An 18,114-nucleotide genomic window follows, 5' to 3' on the forward strand; every position below is an offset into this window, starting at 1 on the left:
AAAGGAAAGATTTACCGTATTTTTCGCTCCATAAGACACACTTTTTCCCTCCAAAAAAGTGGGTTGAAAAAAGGGTGCGTCCTATGGAGTGAATACCTAAATCACCCCCCCATTACCTTGCAGGACTGCCCCTCGCCTGCCGTCGCCGCTGCTAGTTGCTCACTGCCAAAAGCAGAAGAAGGGAAACGCCCGGCGGGTGGTGATTGCACGCCGCCGGGCTAGAAGCCTTACTCCCGACGTCAGAATTGACATCGGGCCTGAGGAAGGAAAGAAAGAAATCACCAGACAAAGGGGGGAGGAAGAGGACAAAGGCTGGAAGGCATTGAGGGGGACATAGGAAGGAGGGAGGGAGGAAGGGACAATTGTTGGGCCTGAGGAAGGAAAGAAAGAAATCACCAGACAATAAAGGTAGGAAAAATGATTTTATTTTCAATTTAGTGATCAAAATGTCTCAGTTTTGAGAATTTATATCTGCTGTCTATATTTTGCACTATGTCTATTTTTCTATAGTTGTTATTGAGGTGACATTGCAGGTCAGCTGTATATCTGAATACAGAGGCTCTGGCGTTCCTGGCCAGGCCTGTAGCTCTGAGGCTCGTTTTGGATAAAAGGATTGTTTAACTTAGGTGAAGTCTACTCTCCCGAGTGTCTAAGTTATTCTGTCAGAGTAGGTTTTTGATGTAGTTTATTTAGCTGACATAAGTTACCTTGTGTGTTGTGCAGGTAACTGTGTTACCAACAGGGAGAGACACCGCACTACACCAAGGACACGGACCTGAGGCAGAGGAGGTTGCTGAGGAAAGGGAAGTCTGCTATTGTGGTGGGAGACTCAATCTTGAGAGAGGTAGACAGTCACGTAGCTGGAGGAAGGGAGGACCGGCTAGTAATTTGTCTCCCAGGGGCCAAGACACGAGACATCACTGATAGGATCGAGAGGATCCTGGACAAAGCAGAGACAGAGGAGACTGCGGTAATAATCCACGTCGGAACGAATGATGTGAGCCGGAGGAACTTCAGCATGGCCACACTGACTGACCAGTTCAGGGTCCTGGGACGAAAGCTGAAGCGGAGCACATGGAGGATAGCATTCTCGGAGATCCTGCCTGTACCGAGAGCAGATGCAAAGAGGCAGGCAGACCTCCAGGCTGTGAATGCATGGTTGAGGAGATGGTGCCAGGAGGAGGGCTTCCACTTTGTGAGGAACTGGACGTCCTTCTGGGGAAAGAGCAAGCTCTACTGGCGGGACGGCCTGCACCTGAGCACAGCGGGAACTAGACTACTGGCAGCCAATGTGAGGAAGGAGATCGAGAGGGCTTTAAACTGAGGAGAGGGGGAAAGCCGACAGCTGATCTGATGTTGACGCTTCGGACAATAGTATCCAGAACAGATGCTGAACGGGCTGACTGCAGGGAGGAAGCAGAGGGACCGGAGGATCTTATGATCAGACAGCGAGGGAAACATCAGGTAAAGGGAACTTGCTGGGAGAAGACTAAGGGGCATGGAGACACAGGGGGACTGGGTGGCACGAGGGCGAAAGCTGAGGGCAATATAGAGGTACCACAAGACGAGGGGGATCAAACAGAGGCTCAAGGGATGATAGCCCAGGAGGGGGCCAGTAGAGCTAGAAAACCCAGAGGAAAAGCGGGGAAGTGGGGTGGTGGGAATGTGGGGAAGCTGAAAGCTAAGAGGGTAAAGGCTGAGGGCAAAGCAGAAGCACAGGGAACGGGAGAACTGCCCGAAATCCAAGGGCAGGTGGCCCAGGTAAATGCAGAGGTGGAGGAAAAACGACGGGATCTACGGGACCTGCGGTGCTTATACGCAAATGCAACAAGCCTCATGGCCAAGATGGGTGAACTAGAAGTCGTGGCCAAGGGGGAGGACCTAGATATAATTGGAATTGCAGAAACCTGGTGGACAGAGGAAAATCAATGGGATGTGGCGCTGCCGGGGTACAAGCTCTACAGGAGGGACAGGACACACAAGAAGGGGGGAGGCATAGCACTATATATAAAGGACTCTATCCACTCAGTCGGGATGGATATGTCAATGAAGGCAGAGGGGCTGGAATCGCTATGGGTCAAATTGCCGGGAAACAAGGGTGCAGGCATAAAACTGGGGCTGTACTATCGCCCACCTGGTACGCCAGAAGGAGTCGGACACGACTTGGAAGCGGAACTGAGACAGGAATGCAGGACTGGAAGTGTAACAGTGATGGGGGACTTCAACTACCCGGGAATAGACTGGAGTACGGGTCACTCCAACTGCACTAGGGAAACAGGATTTGTAGAAGCTGTGAGGGACTGCTTCATGGAGCAACTAGTCAAAGAACCGACGCGAGGGGGTGCTACTCTTGACCTCATCCTAAACGGATTAGGGGGGCCTGCAAGAGGGGTAGAAGTGGGAGGACCACTAGGCAACAGTGATCACAACGCGATCAGATTCACATTAGAAAGGGGGACACCCATAGTAAGGAGGACCGCAACAACTGCGCTCAACTTCAAGAAAGGGAACTATGTTGCTATGAGGGAAATGGTGGGGAGGAAGCTCAGAAACATCTTTAGGATGGAGACTGTGGGAAGCGCCTGGACCCTATTCAGGGACACCCTGCAGGAAGCACAAAGAATGTACGTCCCCAGTTTCAGGAAAGGCTGCAAGAACAAGTGATCAAAGGACCTGGTTTGGATGTCAACTGAAGTAAAGAGGGCAATAAATGACAAAAAAGTATCCTTCCGGAGATGGAAAAAGGATCCAACGGAGGAAAATCACCAGGCGCACAGGAAATGCCAAAAGGAATGCCACCGAGAGGTTAGAAAAGCGAAAGGGGAATATGAAGAGGGGCTGGCCAGGGAGGCGAAAAACTTCAAGGCATTCTTCAGTTACGTAAAGGGGAAGCGACCAGCGAGAGAGGAGGTGGGGCCGTTGGACGATGGGGATAGGAAGGGAGTGATTAAGGAGGATAAAGAGGTAGCTGAGAGGTTGAACACGTTCTTCTCATCGGTTTTCACGAGCGAAGACACATCTAATATACCGGACTCAGAGGAGCTCATGAGTGGGGAACAGGCCGAAAAATTGGAGCATATAGAGGTAAGTAAGGAGGATGTCCTCAAACAGATAGACAGGTTAAAATGCAGTAAAGGACGGGATCCACCCAAGGGTTCTGAAGGAACTAAGACAAGAAATAGCGGGCACAATCCAGCATGTTTGCAACCTATCCTTGAAAACTGGTGAGGTACCAGAGGACTGGAAATTGGCAAATGTCACACCTATCTTCAAGAAGGGATCGAGGGGTGACCCCGGGAACTACAGGCCGGTGAGCCTGACTTCAATTATAGGGAAGATGGTGGAAGCTATGATCAAGGACGGCATTTGCGAGCACATCGAGAGAAATGGCCTACTGAGAACAAGCCAGCACGGATTCTGTAAGGGAAGGTCGTGCTTAACGAACCTTCTGTACTTTTTTGAGGTAATAAGCAGTCGGGTGGACAATGGGGAAACCATAGACATCATTTACCTCGATTTTCAAAAGGCTTTCGACAAGGTGCCACATGAAAGGCTGCTTAGGAAGCTGTGGAACCACGGGGTGGGAGGGGATGTGCACAGATGGATCAAGCACTGGTTGTCGGGTAGACTGCAGAGGGTCGGAGTGAACGGCCAATATTCTGACTGGCGGGAAGTCACAAGCGGTGTGCCACAGGGATCGGTGCTGGGGCCGTTACTCTTCAACATATTTATCAATGACCTGGAAAAGGAGGCAAAGTGCGAGGTTATAAAATTTGCAGACGATACCAAACTGTGCGGCAGAGTTAGGTCCAGGGAGGAGTGTGAGGACCTGCAAAGGGACCTGGACAAGCTGGAAGACTGGGCAAACAAATGGTAAATGCACTTTAACGTGGAAAAATGCAAGGTCATGCATGTAGGGAAAAAGAACCCGTTGTTCAACTACAAATTGGGGGGGGCATTGTTGGGAGACAGCAGACTTGAGAGAGACTTGGGTGTGCTGGTGGATGCATCACTGAAGCCATCTGCACAGTGCGCAGCAGCCTCGAAAAAAGCCAACAGGATGCTGGGCATCATAAAGAGGGGTATAACAACCAGGACGCGGGAAGTCATCATGCCATTGTATCGAGCGATGGTGCGTCCACATCTGGAATACTGCGTTCAGTATTGGTCGCCGCACCTCAAGAAGGACATGGCGGTACTTGAGAGAGTCCAAAGGAGAGCAACGAAACTGGTAAAAGGGCTGGAACACTGCCCATACGCCAAGAGGTTGGATAGGCTGGGGCTCTTCTCTCTGGAAAAAAGGAGGCTCAGGGGAGATATGATAGAGACCTTCAAGATCATGAGGGGCATAGAGAGGGTGGATAGGGACAGATTCTTCAGACTTAAGGGGACAACAAGTACGAGGGGGCATTCGGAGAAACTGAAGGGAGATAGGTTCAAAACAAATGCAAGGAAGTTTTTTTTCACCTAAAGGGTTGTGGACACTTGGAATGCGCTACCGGAGGAAGTGATCAGGCAGAGTACGGTACAGGGATTCAAACAGGGATTGGACGGATTCCTGAGGGATAAAAGGATCGTGGGATACTGAGGGAGGAGCTGGGATGTAACACAAGTATAGAAAGCTAACCAGGTAATAAGTATAGAAACCCAACCAGGTCGTGCATGTGCAAGACCGGAGGGTTAGGACTTCGATGGGAAGATAGGACTTCAATGAGAAACCAAGGTGGCAAGAGAGCCCCTTCTGGTGATTCAGACAGGTCGTGACCTGTTTGGGCCGCCGCGGGAGTGGACTGCCGGGCAGGATGGACCTATGGTCTGACCCGGCGGAGGCACTGCTTATGTTCTTATGTTCTTAGGTCTGCCTGGAGGTTTTTTTTTAATTTTTTTCAATGGCAGATATTTTGCGTATGTTACACACGCAAAATCTGTCCCATTAAAAGAAAATGAAAAAAAGGTCCCCACTTCATTTGATTTTTTTTTTTTTGTCCCTGTATAAATGCTTTTTGGAAACTAATTTGGCCCCAAATAAATTATTAGAAAATCACGTAGGACTCTCATATGACACTATATTATTTGGTACAGCAATGAGAACTCAGAGTCCGATTTCTGCAAATAATAACAAGTTATTATTAATATTGACAGGGGTCGCCATGCAACAAATTACTCAAAATTGGAAAGATTATACTAAATTAAATTATACATTTTGGTGGAATTCAGTGTGCCACATATATAAGATGGAAAAGATGATAGCGTTACAACAAGGGAATATTCATAATTTTAAGAAAATATGGGAGCCATTGACTAGTTACTCTAATGATCAGATATCTTAGCACATGGGTAATATTTATGTGGGATGGGGTTGGGGTGGGGTAAGGGTGGGAATATTTATCATTTGAAATAGGTATTATTGGGAAATAAGGGGGTATTTATTATATCATATAGGTATATTTGATTGTAAATACAAGTGATATATGAAAATTGTTTTATTATGTGTAATTCACTTGTTGTAAGATTTTAAAAATGAATAAAGAATTAGTAAGAAAAAAAGGTCCCAACTACTGATGACAGCCCTCCCCGACTCCCCCACAAACCGGCACCATGACCTCCCCATGGCAGCGAAAAAGGCAGGAGGGATGCCTACTCCCTCCTGCCATCGAATGCTCCCCAAACCCCCCTCCCAATACCTTTGGTAGATGGGAGCTGGAGGGAAGCATGGTGCCTCCAGCTTCAAGGCCCACAAATGTGGAAATGACGGGTCTTCCCCTCCCCGGTGCATCATGTGATGCATGGAGGAGGAGCCTAAGGCCCCGATTGGCTCAGACGCCCCTGTCCCCTCCCAAGGGGTTGTACATCGATCGGTCAGAGAACTGTCCAACAATGATCTAGTCAGTTTTACCGACTGACTTTAGTGTATCTAGCCCTTAGTGCAAGTTTTAGGGGTTTAAATAACAGGGGTGGGGGGGGGGTTCTATTTTTTTGAATGACCAGAATTAGTGCCTACAACTTTAAAAAGACAGACGGGAGCTAATATCTTATGTGTGTATGTTCGAACAAAAGTGAAAGTGTCGGCGCACATCTGCACATAAATATCATCCTCACAAAAATTTTATACGTATGACATTTTTGAAAGGCTAATATGTATGTCCTGAACACCAAGTGCAGAGGTATACTGGCATTTGTTTTGTTCACACATGCACATAGTTCTGCTCCTGTGTCTAGCAGGCTTCCCATGATTAATTTGCAAGTTTTGCACATTTGAAATTAGCATCTTATTAACTTACTGCATCATATAGTTTTAATCTCACAGTAGAAGATGCATGTTTAGCCATCCGTGTGTAGTTCTACTGTATGGCTTTCTGCATCAACCCCTGGGTTATGAAAAATTATGGGGATTAATATGGGTAGGCTCCTACACAAGTCCCACTGTCCAGCTCCATAGCCAGATATTCAGTGGCATAATCAAAATAATGCCACTCAATATCCAATCAGACAACTCAAGGATCTATCATACGAGGAAAGGCTGAAAAATTTGCGGCTGTACTCACTCGAGGAACGTAGGGAGAGAGGAGACATGATCGAGACGTTTAAGTATATTACCGGCCGTATCGAGATGGAAGAAGAGATTCTCTTTCTCAAAGGACCCTCAGCCACAAGAGGGCATCCGCTCAAACTCAGGGGTGGTAAATTTCATGGCGACACCAGGAAATATTTCTTCACCGAGAGAGTGGTTGATCCTTGGAACGAGCTCCCGGTGCAGGTGATCGAGGCTAACAGCGTGCAAGAATTTAAGAGCAAATGGGATGCCCATGTGGGATCCCTTAGAGGGTTAAGCCAAGGGAACCTGTCACCAGGAGTGGGATCCCTAGGATAGTAGACTTGGGGGTTGGTCAGTAGAGTGGGCAGACCTGATGGGCCCTTATCTGCCGTCATCTTCTATGTTTCTATGTTTCTAATCAGAACTATTCAGGCAGTACTGTGGCAGAAGGTAGGGCTGGGACTAATTCAGTTAGTGGCAATACTAGGAAACTGCACGGATAAAGTTGGTTACTTATCTGGGTACCAGTCTGAATTCAATGCCAACCAGTATTGATCAATATTCAACTATAAAAAGCCTGTGACAGCGAGTGTTTAAAAAAACACTGACAGCTGTGAACTGAATATTGGAGGAGGGGTGCTATATTTTTTATGTGAGTACCTTTGAAGTTCTTCATCCACTTTGCGCTGATAAAGGGCATCCTCTCTCAAAATGGTTGTTGCATTTAATCTGACTGGAATATTGTCAACCTGTCATAATAAGAGACAGCATTATAACAGTGCATGTGATTTAGCACATTCACATTCAGATTATAAAAACTCATGATTTTGAAAATTAATTTTTAATTAAATGATATGGAAATGTTCATGTCTTATCATATCTACACTTTTCCAAACAAAAACCCAACAAACATATAGGTAAATAACTTCAATCAAATATTCAAAGATTATCAATTAACTTCTCTAAGGGACCTTTCCTTGCACTAAGTCCATTCTTACCACATTCATAAAAAGGTCTTTCAAAAAAACAATTTTTGCAGATCCCAAGCTAATTTATCCATTAGCATGCAGGACTTGCAAAGATATTAACAAGGGAGTAGTTACTGTTTCCTACTTAGGAGGTGCTAAGTTCTCCTGTGTTAACCTTGTATTAATCAGTTAAAATGAATGATAACATTTTCCCAAGGTAAGATATTTGATAGAAGGAAAAGGGTTGGTATTATTTTTATTTATCTCATAATGCATATGAATAGGTTAATAGTCTCAGTGTATTTGTATGAAATCTGTTACGGGAGGAGAGGGGATGGGAGGGTTTCTATTTAATAATAATTGTTTAGATATCAGGTGTAATACATAATATTCAAGATATTATAGAATATAAATATGTAATGAAATGTTATATTTAATGTGTTATATGAGAGTTAATCAAGTGTGTATTTATAAGTTTAAATGATTTTTTTCTAATACACTTGTTGTATATGCAAAAATGAATAAAGAATTAAAAAAAAAAAAAAATGCAGTGCTGGGGATGGAGAGACACACTCCACTCTCCACGCATAACATGCTCTTTTAAAAATAAAGAAAAAAATAGTCTAAACACACACTTAGGGCTCCTTTTACTAAGTTGCGGTAGCATTTTTAGTGTGCGCTGCAGATTAGCGCGCGCTAAGCCCTGCGCTACACGGAAAAACTAATGCCAGCTCAATGGAGGCGTTCGCATCTAGTGCACACGGCATTATAGTGCATGCGAAGCACGCACTAAAACCACTAGCGCAGCTTAGTAAAAGGAGCCCTTAGTGGACGCAAACAGGGAAATTACCACAGCACACTTTAGCATATCCTGCAATAAGCATTTTTTGTGCGCTAAGTTTCTAAGTTTATTAAATCTAATCTAGTATTTCTGAGTCACGCTATGCCTAAACATGTTCAAGACAACTTACAATATAAGGAATTACAGAATGTATATGCTACATTATAGCAGTTTGAGGAGGGCAGAGTTATGAACAGAGTAATAGGGAAAGGAGAATAGAGATTCTATGACTGTACTTGAGTAGAGTATGAGATTTAGTGACATTAGGTATTTCAAGTTAGTTGTCTATTGTGTGTATGCTTTCAAAGAAGAGAGTTGTTAAATTTTGGGGGGGATCTGTTGTACAATGTTTCCATCTTGATGTCAGTTGAGAGATTGTTCCAGGTCTTGGTGCCAAGGTAAGTGAAGAGCGAATTGAATTTGCATTTGTATTTAACACCTTTGGGAGATGGAAGGATTAGTTGAAGTGATTCCTGTTTTCTGGTTGATGTTGACCAGGAATTGACAAATAAGTTTAGTGGTCCAGTGGTTTTTGTATATAGGATTTGGAACATTATGCATGATAGTTTGAAGGTGATAAGAGTAGAGAATGACACGGTGGATGTTACCCATGGCTAGCCGCATGTAACCCGCCAAAACGGTGGAGGGGGGAAAGGTGCTCACCGCAGGTACGGGGACAAGGCCATCCACCGCCCCGTGGAGCGGTGAATGGCCTTGTCCCAACAGTTAAGAGAGGGAATGCGCACGGCCCCCTCCCTCCTTCCTACCTACCCGAATCTATCTATCTCCCTCCCTCTCCCTTACCTTCACAGCATGTTTTAAGGTTTGAGACTTGTTGAAAGCCGCCGGAGCGTATGCGTGTCATGTCATGTGCGTGTGTGGGCAGAAGCTTCTCCTCTGACGCAACTTCCGGTTGCATCAGAGGAGAATCTTCTGCCCACACACGCACGCGACTACACGAACACTCCGGTGGCTTTCAACAAGCTACTCAAACCTCTAAACACACCGCAAAGGTAAAGGGGAGGGAGGGAGATGCATGGACGCGCAAGGGGTACTGAAGGGCAGTGAGGTGGCGAGAGGGAAGGGTGGATGCTACGGGGACGGGGTGGTGAAGGGGATGGTGGGGACGGGGCAGTGAAGGGGACGGGACAGTGAAGGGGACGGTGGTCCGGTGACGGAGCAAGTGACGGGGACAGATTTTTTCCCCTGTGTCATTCTCTAGATAAGAATTTTGACAGGTAACTAGTATAAGTTCTTATACTAAGATGAGACAGAATCAAATTTTTTAAGTTTGAATATTAGTTTGATCGCTGTTTTGAATCATCTATAGTTTGTTCAGGAGAATAGAGCTTAGACCCACAGAGGGAGTTGCAGTAATCCAGCTGAGACAGTATAAGTATTTGCATTAGTACGGCAAAGTGGCACTCTTGGAAAAAAAGGTCTGATAAGTCTTCTCATATTGTAAAAGGTTTTCTTCCTTAGGTTGGATATAGAGAATGACAGAGACAAATTTTTCCCTGTCCTGCAAGAACTCAATTTTCCCATCCCATCTCTGCGAGTTTTGTCCCTGTCCCTGCCCCATTCCTGTAAGCTCTGCCTTAACCACACAAGCCTCAAACACTTAAGATTTTAAAGTGTTTGAAGCTTGTGCAGATGAGGACAGAGCTTGCAGGAGTGGGGCAGGGACAGGAAAAATTTGTCCCCATGTCATTCTCTTGTTGAATAATTGAGATTCGTATCATAGGGTGGAGTCGAGTATGTTGGGTGATTGATATCATAAACAAGTCAGCAAGAGGGGGAGACCGCGATAAGTTGCTCTTACAATGTGAGCAACAGTGGATCGCAAGATTATAATCACTCGAACCCCAAGGTCTTAATAACCAAATAGAATAGCACACATTTTTTTAGATAAATATCAGTGCCTTTAGCAGTTCTCTCTAGTTGTTTGTGCTCAGCAGTCATGCTTTTATATTAAATCTAATACAGGCCTTAATCATGTACAAATGATAGTTCTTTAAAAATTTTTGAATCGCGAGGAGTGACGTCAGTAGCTGTTCTAGCTCTGATTAGTGACTCACTTCATCAGCGTCTTGTTTAAAATAAGACGCCATTTTGTAAACAGTTTTAAGAGCTTGTTTTAAGGCAACGCTGTGACATGTAAGTAGTGCTTTTCTTCTCTATTCAATGAGATTATTTAATACTTTCAAGTTCAAGTCATGATTTAAGTTAAGAGATAAAAAATAATGCATGTTTGTTCTTTTTCTCTTGTTAAAGAACATCGGACAATCATTAAATGTTAGACACTGGCATTCAATACAAGCCGCGGTATTTCCCCTGAAGAAGCCCATTGGCGTGAAACGGATTTGGCCTCCGGGTTTAAAAAGATAAGTGCTTGTTGATAATTATAAGGGGAGTGTGTGGCGCAGGGCGCAGGGCATCCCTCCTGCTGGGGGATGTCTCAGAGGGTGGCGGCAAGAGGGATTGGGCATTCTTCCTGCCACGGGATGTATTGTGGTGGTGGTGGCAGGAGGAATTCGACACTCCTATCAAGGAAATTCAAGGGTGGGGGGCTTCAGAGGTTCTGGCAGGAGGAATTGGGCATCCCTCCTGTCGGTCATCATTTTGTGGGGGGGGATGTGGACAGGTTCCTTGCCGTGGCCGCTAAACTGATCAAGGCAGGGAGATTCCCTTGCCGAAATCAGCTAGGTTGCCGTGTCTATTTGAAAGGTAAACCGGCATTTTGCTGGCCTACATTTCAGGCATCTATCGCAGCCCTAGAAAGATGCCTAGGGCTGTCTAAGTTCCCTTAAGGCCACTTCTGGGCGAAACCATGCCCACTCCTAGCCTTGGGTGAGCTTAGGCAGCCCTACGCGCCTCCCTAGGCTCATGAAAATGCCTAAAATGTAGGCTGGCTGCCAGCCTCAGGGTGATTTTTGTTGTTGTTGTTTTGTTTTATTTAAATGTGCATCCCGATTGGCTGGTTAGACAGCGGTGGGATGCCGCTTATAGAATTTTCCACTTTGAGTAGGTTTTATAAGAGTTAAAATATTTCATGCCAAACCTCTGACCTTCAATGCAGGTGCTGGACGAACTTTAGGCATCTTGAAGGGCAGTGTTTTTTCTTTATCTTTTTGAATTTGATCTATCACATACTGTAAATAGAAGAATGATAAATCAATAAATTTTACCCTTCACTGATTATATTTTGTCAAAACAAGAGCTTTTATTCAGAATCATCATCGTAAATTAAGGCTGCCAACTAGATCCAGATTCATAGGACAGGGTTGATCCAGTCCTGGGTTTACCCCACTACATACTGATACTTGTAGTCTTGTTTTTCTTATGGTATGTAGTGGGGAAATCAGAACTGCAGGTCTCTGCATGCAATAGGGTGAACCCAGGGCTGGATCAATCCTGTCATGTGGATCTGAATCCAGTTAGCAGCCTTATCTTAAATGCTGCTTTAAAAAAACAAAAACAAAACAGAATCAGACAGAAGAGAGCAATTAGTTTGGCTGATCAAAAGAATAAAAAAAGAAAGTGATGCATCTTTTAATGTGCAGTGGCTTTTTTGATATGTTTAAATCCAATTTCAGATATTTTGTAGAAAATGTCCAAAACTCAAGTAGTGAACATGACCATTTTCAAAAAAAGGAAAATGTCTTTCTTTGTTTTGAAAATGGCCATGTCTTAGACAGTTTTGTGCTTAGCGTGTCTATCCTTTTGAACCATTTAAAAAAAAAAAAAAAGTCAAAAAGAAAAATGAGCATAAACAAGCCATTGGGATGTAAGAGGGGCCAGCATACTTTGTAAATTGGCCACACAGACATCCCAACAGAGCAGTGGTGCACCCTACAGTGAACATCACATTAGAGAATGACATGGTGACAAAATTCATCACTGTTCCCGTCCCCGCGGATAACCATGGGAAACCATCTTCATGTCATTCTTTAAAGAAAGAGGGAAGAATCAGAGTATGAATGGCCACAACCACTGACCCGCAAGCTTTGCTTTGAAGAATGCTGGTGTAGAAGGACTGAGGTTGAAATAAACACTAGAAAATGACATGGGATTATTTCCCAAGGTTATCCGCGGGGATGGGAACGGTGATGAATTTTGTCACCGTGTCATTCTCTACATCACATCAAAAGTCCTAGGTACAAATTTCGCCATAACCCCCTTATATTGTGAGCCCTCCAAAACCCACCACAAACCTACTGTAATATAACAAAAATTTATTTCTATATTGCAAATACCTTGCGGTTCAATGTGTACAAAAGAATAAAACTGAACAATAACAGCAAATTACATTTAGATCAATTACAGTAACACAGCATAATCTACAAACACTTAAATAAGTTTTTAAGAGTTTTCTAAAATGCATATAAGTCATAGACCATCTAATCAGCGGCCCAAATTCCAATAGTTGACGATTTATGAATCTTGTTTGTGAGCATCCTTTAACTCCAGAAAACCTAAAAAATTATAAGTTACACAAAGAATGCCTTTGCGTAATAAAAATAAAATGATTCATCAAATAATTTAAATAAAACTCTACCCTCTACTGGAAGCAAGTGCAGTTTTTGATAAGGGGAAACATGGTCAAATTTCTTCAAATTAAAAATCAGTTGGACAGCTATGCTCTGAACAATACATAATTTTTGAAGAAGAGATTGCTGTCCTGCCAAGTAATCAATATTACAATAATATATAAGACCTAATGATTGAACAAGCAATTGAAAAGGGGTTCTTTCAATATATGATCTAATTAATCTCAGTCTCCACATCATAAGAAGTACTTTTTGCACAATGTGGTTAACTTCCCATGACACAGATAAATTTTTGTCCACATACACCCCCAAATCCTTATAGTGGGAGCTACAGAGTAAATATTCCCTCTTAAAATTATACTATCAGACTCACACTTGGATGAAGTGGCTAAGAAAAATTTTGTTTTATCTTTATTTAGCTTCAGCTTAAAATCGTGCGTCCATCCTTCTACAATAGATAAGACCATTTCCACCCTTGTAATCTCTCAGAAGGCAGAAGGGAAGTGACAGGGAGCACTATTGTAAAATAACAGATTAGATTAATATCATCCGCGTAACTATATAAGTTTTCACATTTAAACTTGCCAGCCAAACCCCCAAAGAAGAAAAGATAAATATTTAAAAAAGGAGGAGATAAAGGCAGGTCATAAGGATTGTTCCATCCATGAGAATAAATCTCCTCCAATTTTACTTGATAGCTACGGGATGTCAAAAAAAACCTTTAAACCATTGGTAAACATTTCCAGATAAACCAAGTAAATCTAAACCAAGTAAATCTAAACAAAGTAACAATAAATCATGATCTACAAGATCAAATGCACAACTAAGATCAAGCTGTAATAACAACGCATTAAGGCCTCTACTTAATATTCTGTACATATCGTTCAAAAGGGAAGCAAGAACTGTTTCTGTGCTGTAAAGTGGCCTAAAGCCAAATTGAGAATCATGTAGTAAAAAACTGTTTCACATAATCAATTATTAATATCTTTAATAATTGGTGGTGGTATGATATGACCTTTATCCACAGGAAAGATCCCGTTATCTAGCATATCCAAAATCCAGGAATATACTGTAAGTCAAAAAGGAACTTGAGTGTCAAGAAGAAAAATTGCTTTGGCTGATCCTGATTTTGGCTGTGGACATCTCTATCCTACAACTTTTGTTTGTTTGCTTTTCTCATTAAGCCAGGAGGAAAATATCTATTGGTGGATAAGAATGTGCATATTTATTGTAAAGTTGGTTAAATAACATCCAATCTGTTTTTTTAAAACATATCCCAAGTCAGATTACCTTGGGCACAAAACTTTCTAATATTCATTAGATTATAGAAACATTCAGACAATTGAACAAGTGTGCTTTAAAAGTGAGACACCAAAGAATCTGAAGGACAAACAATAGCACTTATGCCTTCAGGTATCACCTACGTGTAGGTACAGTGGTTTTTGGGTGGGTCTTGGAGAGCCCACATGTTCCACCACAAGTGTACTAGTTAGAGTGAGATTTAACCTGTGTCCTCTTCTCTATAGTCTACTGCAGTGTTTCTCAGTTTCTTCAAGCCAAGAACACCCTAAGGCTAACAAATATCAACTAAGTACCCCTGCCCAATATAATCTTATTAATACATAATAGTTATCACAAAATTAAAACACAAAGCACACTGTATGCAGAGAAAATGTTAATTATAATTTATATTCATTTTTTTTTCCAACGAGGTCAAGGCAGATGACTAAAATATGCAATGGCACCTCAGTAACAACTATAGAAAAATAGACAAATATAGTGCAAAACATAGACAGCAGATATAAATTCTCAAATGTAACACATTTCGATCACTAAATTGAAAATAAAATCATTTTTCCTACCTTTGTTGTCTGGTGATTTCATGAGTCTCTGGTTGCACTTCCTTCTGATTGCAACCAATATTTCTTTCTTTCTGCCTCCTGCACACTTTCTTTCCTCGGGATCTCATTCCCTTCCCCAACCAACATCTCTCTCTATCCCTTCATGAGTCCAACTATTTCTTCCTCTGTCCTCCACCCCTTTAAGCAATATTTCTCCCTCTCTCATTCCGCGGATAATGTGCAGCATTTTTCACCACTGCCCACCAGCCCTATGCCCATTTATTCTTCTATCACCCCTCTCCAGCAGCATGCCACATCTCTCCCTCCATCACTATATCCAACTTTCCTTCCCCTTGCATCCCCTTCAATCTGTCCATCTGTTTCCTCTCCACCACCATATCCAACATTTCTCCCTCTCATCCCTCTATTCTCCATGCATCTCTACCTTACTCCTCTGTGCCCAATTTTCCTCATTCTTCCTTTCCCCATGTGTACTCACACTCAGGCCCAACAGTTCTCCCTTTTAATTCCCTCCGTCCCATGTCCTAAGTTAGTGCCCCTTCCTCCCTACCTTGTGTCTTAAGTTCATGCCCCCTCCCTTTTGTGTTTCAAGTTCATGCCCCCCTCCCTGCCTTCCAGCCTTTGTCCCAAAATTGCACTCCTCCCCTCGCCTCCCTACTTGATCACTCCAGTGCCGAACTCACTTCCTTCAGGGCCATCCAGCTGGGCTGCTCCTTCCTACATTCAGCAGCACTTGTTGCAGGAACACGGGCAGCCACTGCATCTGGCTGACCCACAAGCCTTCTCTCCGACGTCAGCTCTGACATCAGAGAGAAGGCTTCTGGATCAGCCATGTGCAGCGGCTGCCAGCATCCCTGCAAAAAAATGCTGCTGAAGACAAGAAGGAACAGCAGCCTACCTGGAAAGCAGTAACTGGGATACCTCGCTGAACTGGTAGTCTTCCCTCTGATGTCAGCTCTGGGTCGGTTTTGGCAGAGGGAAGCGGGCAGGAATGAGGGCATGGGATCCCCGGTGGCCACTAAGCAGGAAAGGGTGCAGGAAAGCTGTACAGTGTGTACCTTCAACAAGCGGCTCACATACCCCTAAGGGGTACTGCATTTTGAGAACCTCTGATCTACTACACCGACCACTAAGCTACTCCAGGAGCCTGCTTGCTGCTCTAATAGAACTGACCATTACATCTAAAATGATGTGTAAAAGTTTTAATGATGTAATATTGTGTACTTGTTATAAGATGAAAAAATGAATAAAGAATTTGGGGAAAAAAATTAAATGTCATACAGGCTAGTATTTACTGTTTCCTTCACATCTGTGGGAGGGGGTCAGTGACAACTGGGGGAGTAAGGTGGAGTTGAGCCTTAATCCCTCCAGTGCTCATCTGGTCATTTTGAGCATCTTTTTGGCACTTATTCATTATTGAAACATGTCTAGTCTCATATGTCCAATTTGTGCCCTGGATGTTTTCTACAATATTCCACTATTGTAGAAAAATGTCTATATCGTAAGCCTACCCTAGTCTCACCCAAAACATGCCCCCAACACACCCCCTTGAGATTTAGGTACACTGCAGAAGAACAGCATAGAAACCTGTCTACAAAATGGATTTTGAAAATAGCAATTTGGATGTTTTGGAGGGTTTTGAAAATGAGCTGCACAGAGCACTGAACAAACAGGGCACACACTCTTGCCCTCAAATGGGATGTAAACCAACACTGTTTACTTTGGTTGTTCATTATATCCTATTGATAAGGAACTGTACAGTAAGAAGAACACTCATTACAATATTCCCCCCCCCCAATAAACTTGAACTTAAATACAAGAGCTGCCTTTTGCGAAACAGCAAATATAAATAATGAGACAATGTAATACCATATTATTTGTATTCTATAATTAAGACCATCATCAAGACAGCCAAGAAAAAATGATGCCAGAAAAACAAAAAAGAACAAGTACTAACAGTCTTCCTATAAACAGGCAAGAGGAAGCAAGAGATGACCTAAATAAAAAAAATACTTCCCCTGGGGCAGTGGAACACCTTTGTTTGGGGGTGCCCAAGCTCCGCTCCAGACCCCACCCCCATAATAACAGTACTAATTGTATATATGGCTAAACTCCAGGATTCAAATTGGCGGATCTAAGATTGTCTGGAAGCAATGGTTAAGTGCAGGAATACGAACTTTAAGTGATGTTATTTCAAATGGAAAGCTGCTTGATTTTACACAACTGCAACATAAATTTGGGCTTAATAAATCGCAATGTTATCGTTGGTTGCAATTGAAGCAGGCCATTCAGGCAGGGTTCCCTGAATGGAAAAGTCTTAATTCCCAGTACAATATAGAATTTTTATGCTTCCAGGCAAACTTTCTGGGTCACCAGGCCGCGCAGTGGTACAAAGTTATTAGTGAATTGGTTAATAAAAAGCCTAAAAATGGTCTTAAGGATATTTGGAGCATTGAGATTAAGCATCAGATTTCAGCATCTCAATGGCCACAAATTTGGTCTTGGAGAATAAGATGTACATCTATGAGGCAAACTTGGTTTTTTCTTTTGCATAGAGCATTTTGGACCCTAGTTAGATTACAAAAGTTGAATAGTTCATTATCTAATAGATGCTGGCATTGTAATCTTGATGTAGGGACTTTGGATCATCTTTTGTTTTATTGTCCCTACTAGTCTTTAAGCCCGTTACATTAACGGGTGCTAGAATACTGTTCACCCTCTATGTTGCCCCTTCCATTCACTGCCCTCTCTTCTCTTTCTATCTCTCTCTTTCTCTCCCATATGGCCTCTCTCCATCTCCTCCTTCCTTTTGCCTTGGTCTGGCATACCTTCCTCCTTCCCTCCAAGCCATTCTCTCCCCCTCTGCTCCCTTTCCTCATTTAACTACTTCATTGGTCAGCAGCAGCATTCACAATTCATTGCTGTTGCTGGCTTCAGGTCTTTCTCTCTGGCCGGTCCTGTCTTCATGAAAACAGGAAGTAGGCAGGACCGGCCAGAGAGGAAGGCCTGAAGCCAGCAACAGCAGCGAATTGTAAACGCTGCTGCTGCCTGAAGCACCCGAGGCAGACGCTTCTCTCCCCTCCCAGCCCAACCCCCGCTGACTCTGCGACCCTCCTAGCAAGACTTTAATATCAAACCTCCCTCCAGCGTTGGCAGTTGCTGCACGTTAAACAGGCTGTTTCGGCTTTCTTCTGCCGTTGAGGCTCTCTGTTGCGTCATTGATGATGTAATCAGTGACGCAGCAAAGGGACTCAACTGCAGGAGAAAGGCCGAAGCAGCCTGTTTAACGTGCAGCGAGTGCCAACACTGGAGGGATGTTTGTACCGGTGCAGAAGCGATATGTCTCTCCCCCTCCAGT

General features: G+C 43.5%; 1 protein-coding gene across 2 annotated transcripts in view; it reads right to left on the reverse strand.

The window, feature by feature from the left end:
* CFAP99 (cilia and flagella associated protein 99) overlaps positions 1–18,114 on the reverse strand; it is a 210,526-nt gene that overhangs the window by 80,809 nt on the left and 111,603 nt on the right. For both annotated transcript variants that reach the window (XM_033950677.1, XM_033950685.1), the window contains 2 exons: positions 11,413–11,496; positions 7,196–7,284 (listed from right to left, as the gene is read on the reverse strand). In XM_033950677.1, coding sequence (XP_033806568.1) covers positions 7,196–7,284; positions 11,413–11,496 — 173 coding nt within the window. The remainder of the gene's footprint in view (positions 1–7,195; positions 7,285–11,412; positions 11,497–18,114) is intronic.

This window comes from Geotrypetes seraphini, chromosome 1, assembly GCF_902459505.1.
Source record: "Geotrypetes seraphini chromosome 1, aGeoSer1.1, whole genome shotgun sequence".
Taxonomy (NCBI): Eukaryota; Metazoa; Chordata; class Amphibia; order Gymnophiona; family Dermophiidae; genus Geotrypetes; species Geotrypetes seraphini.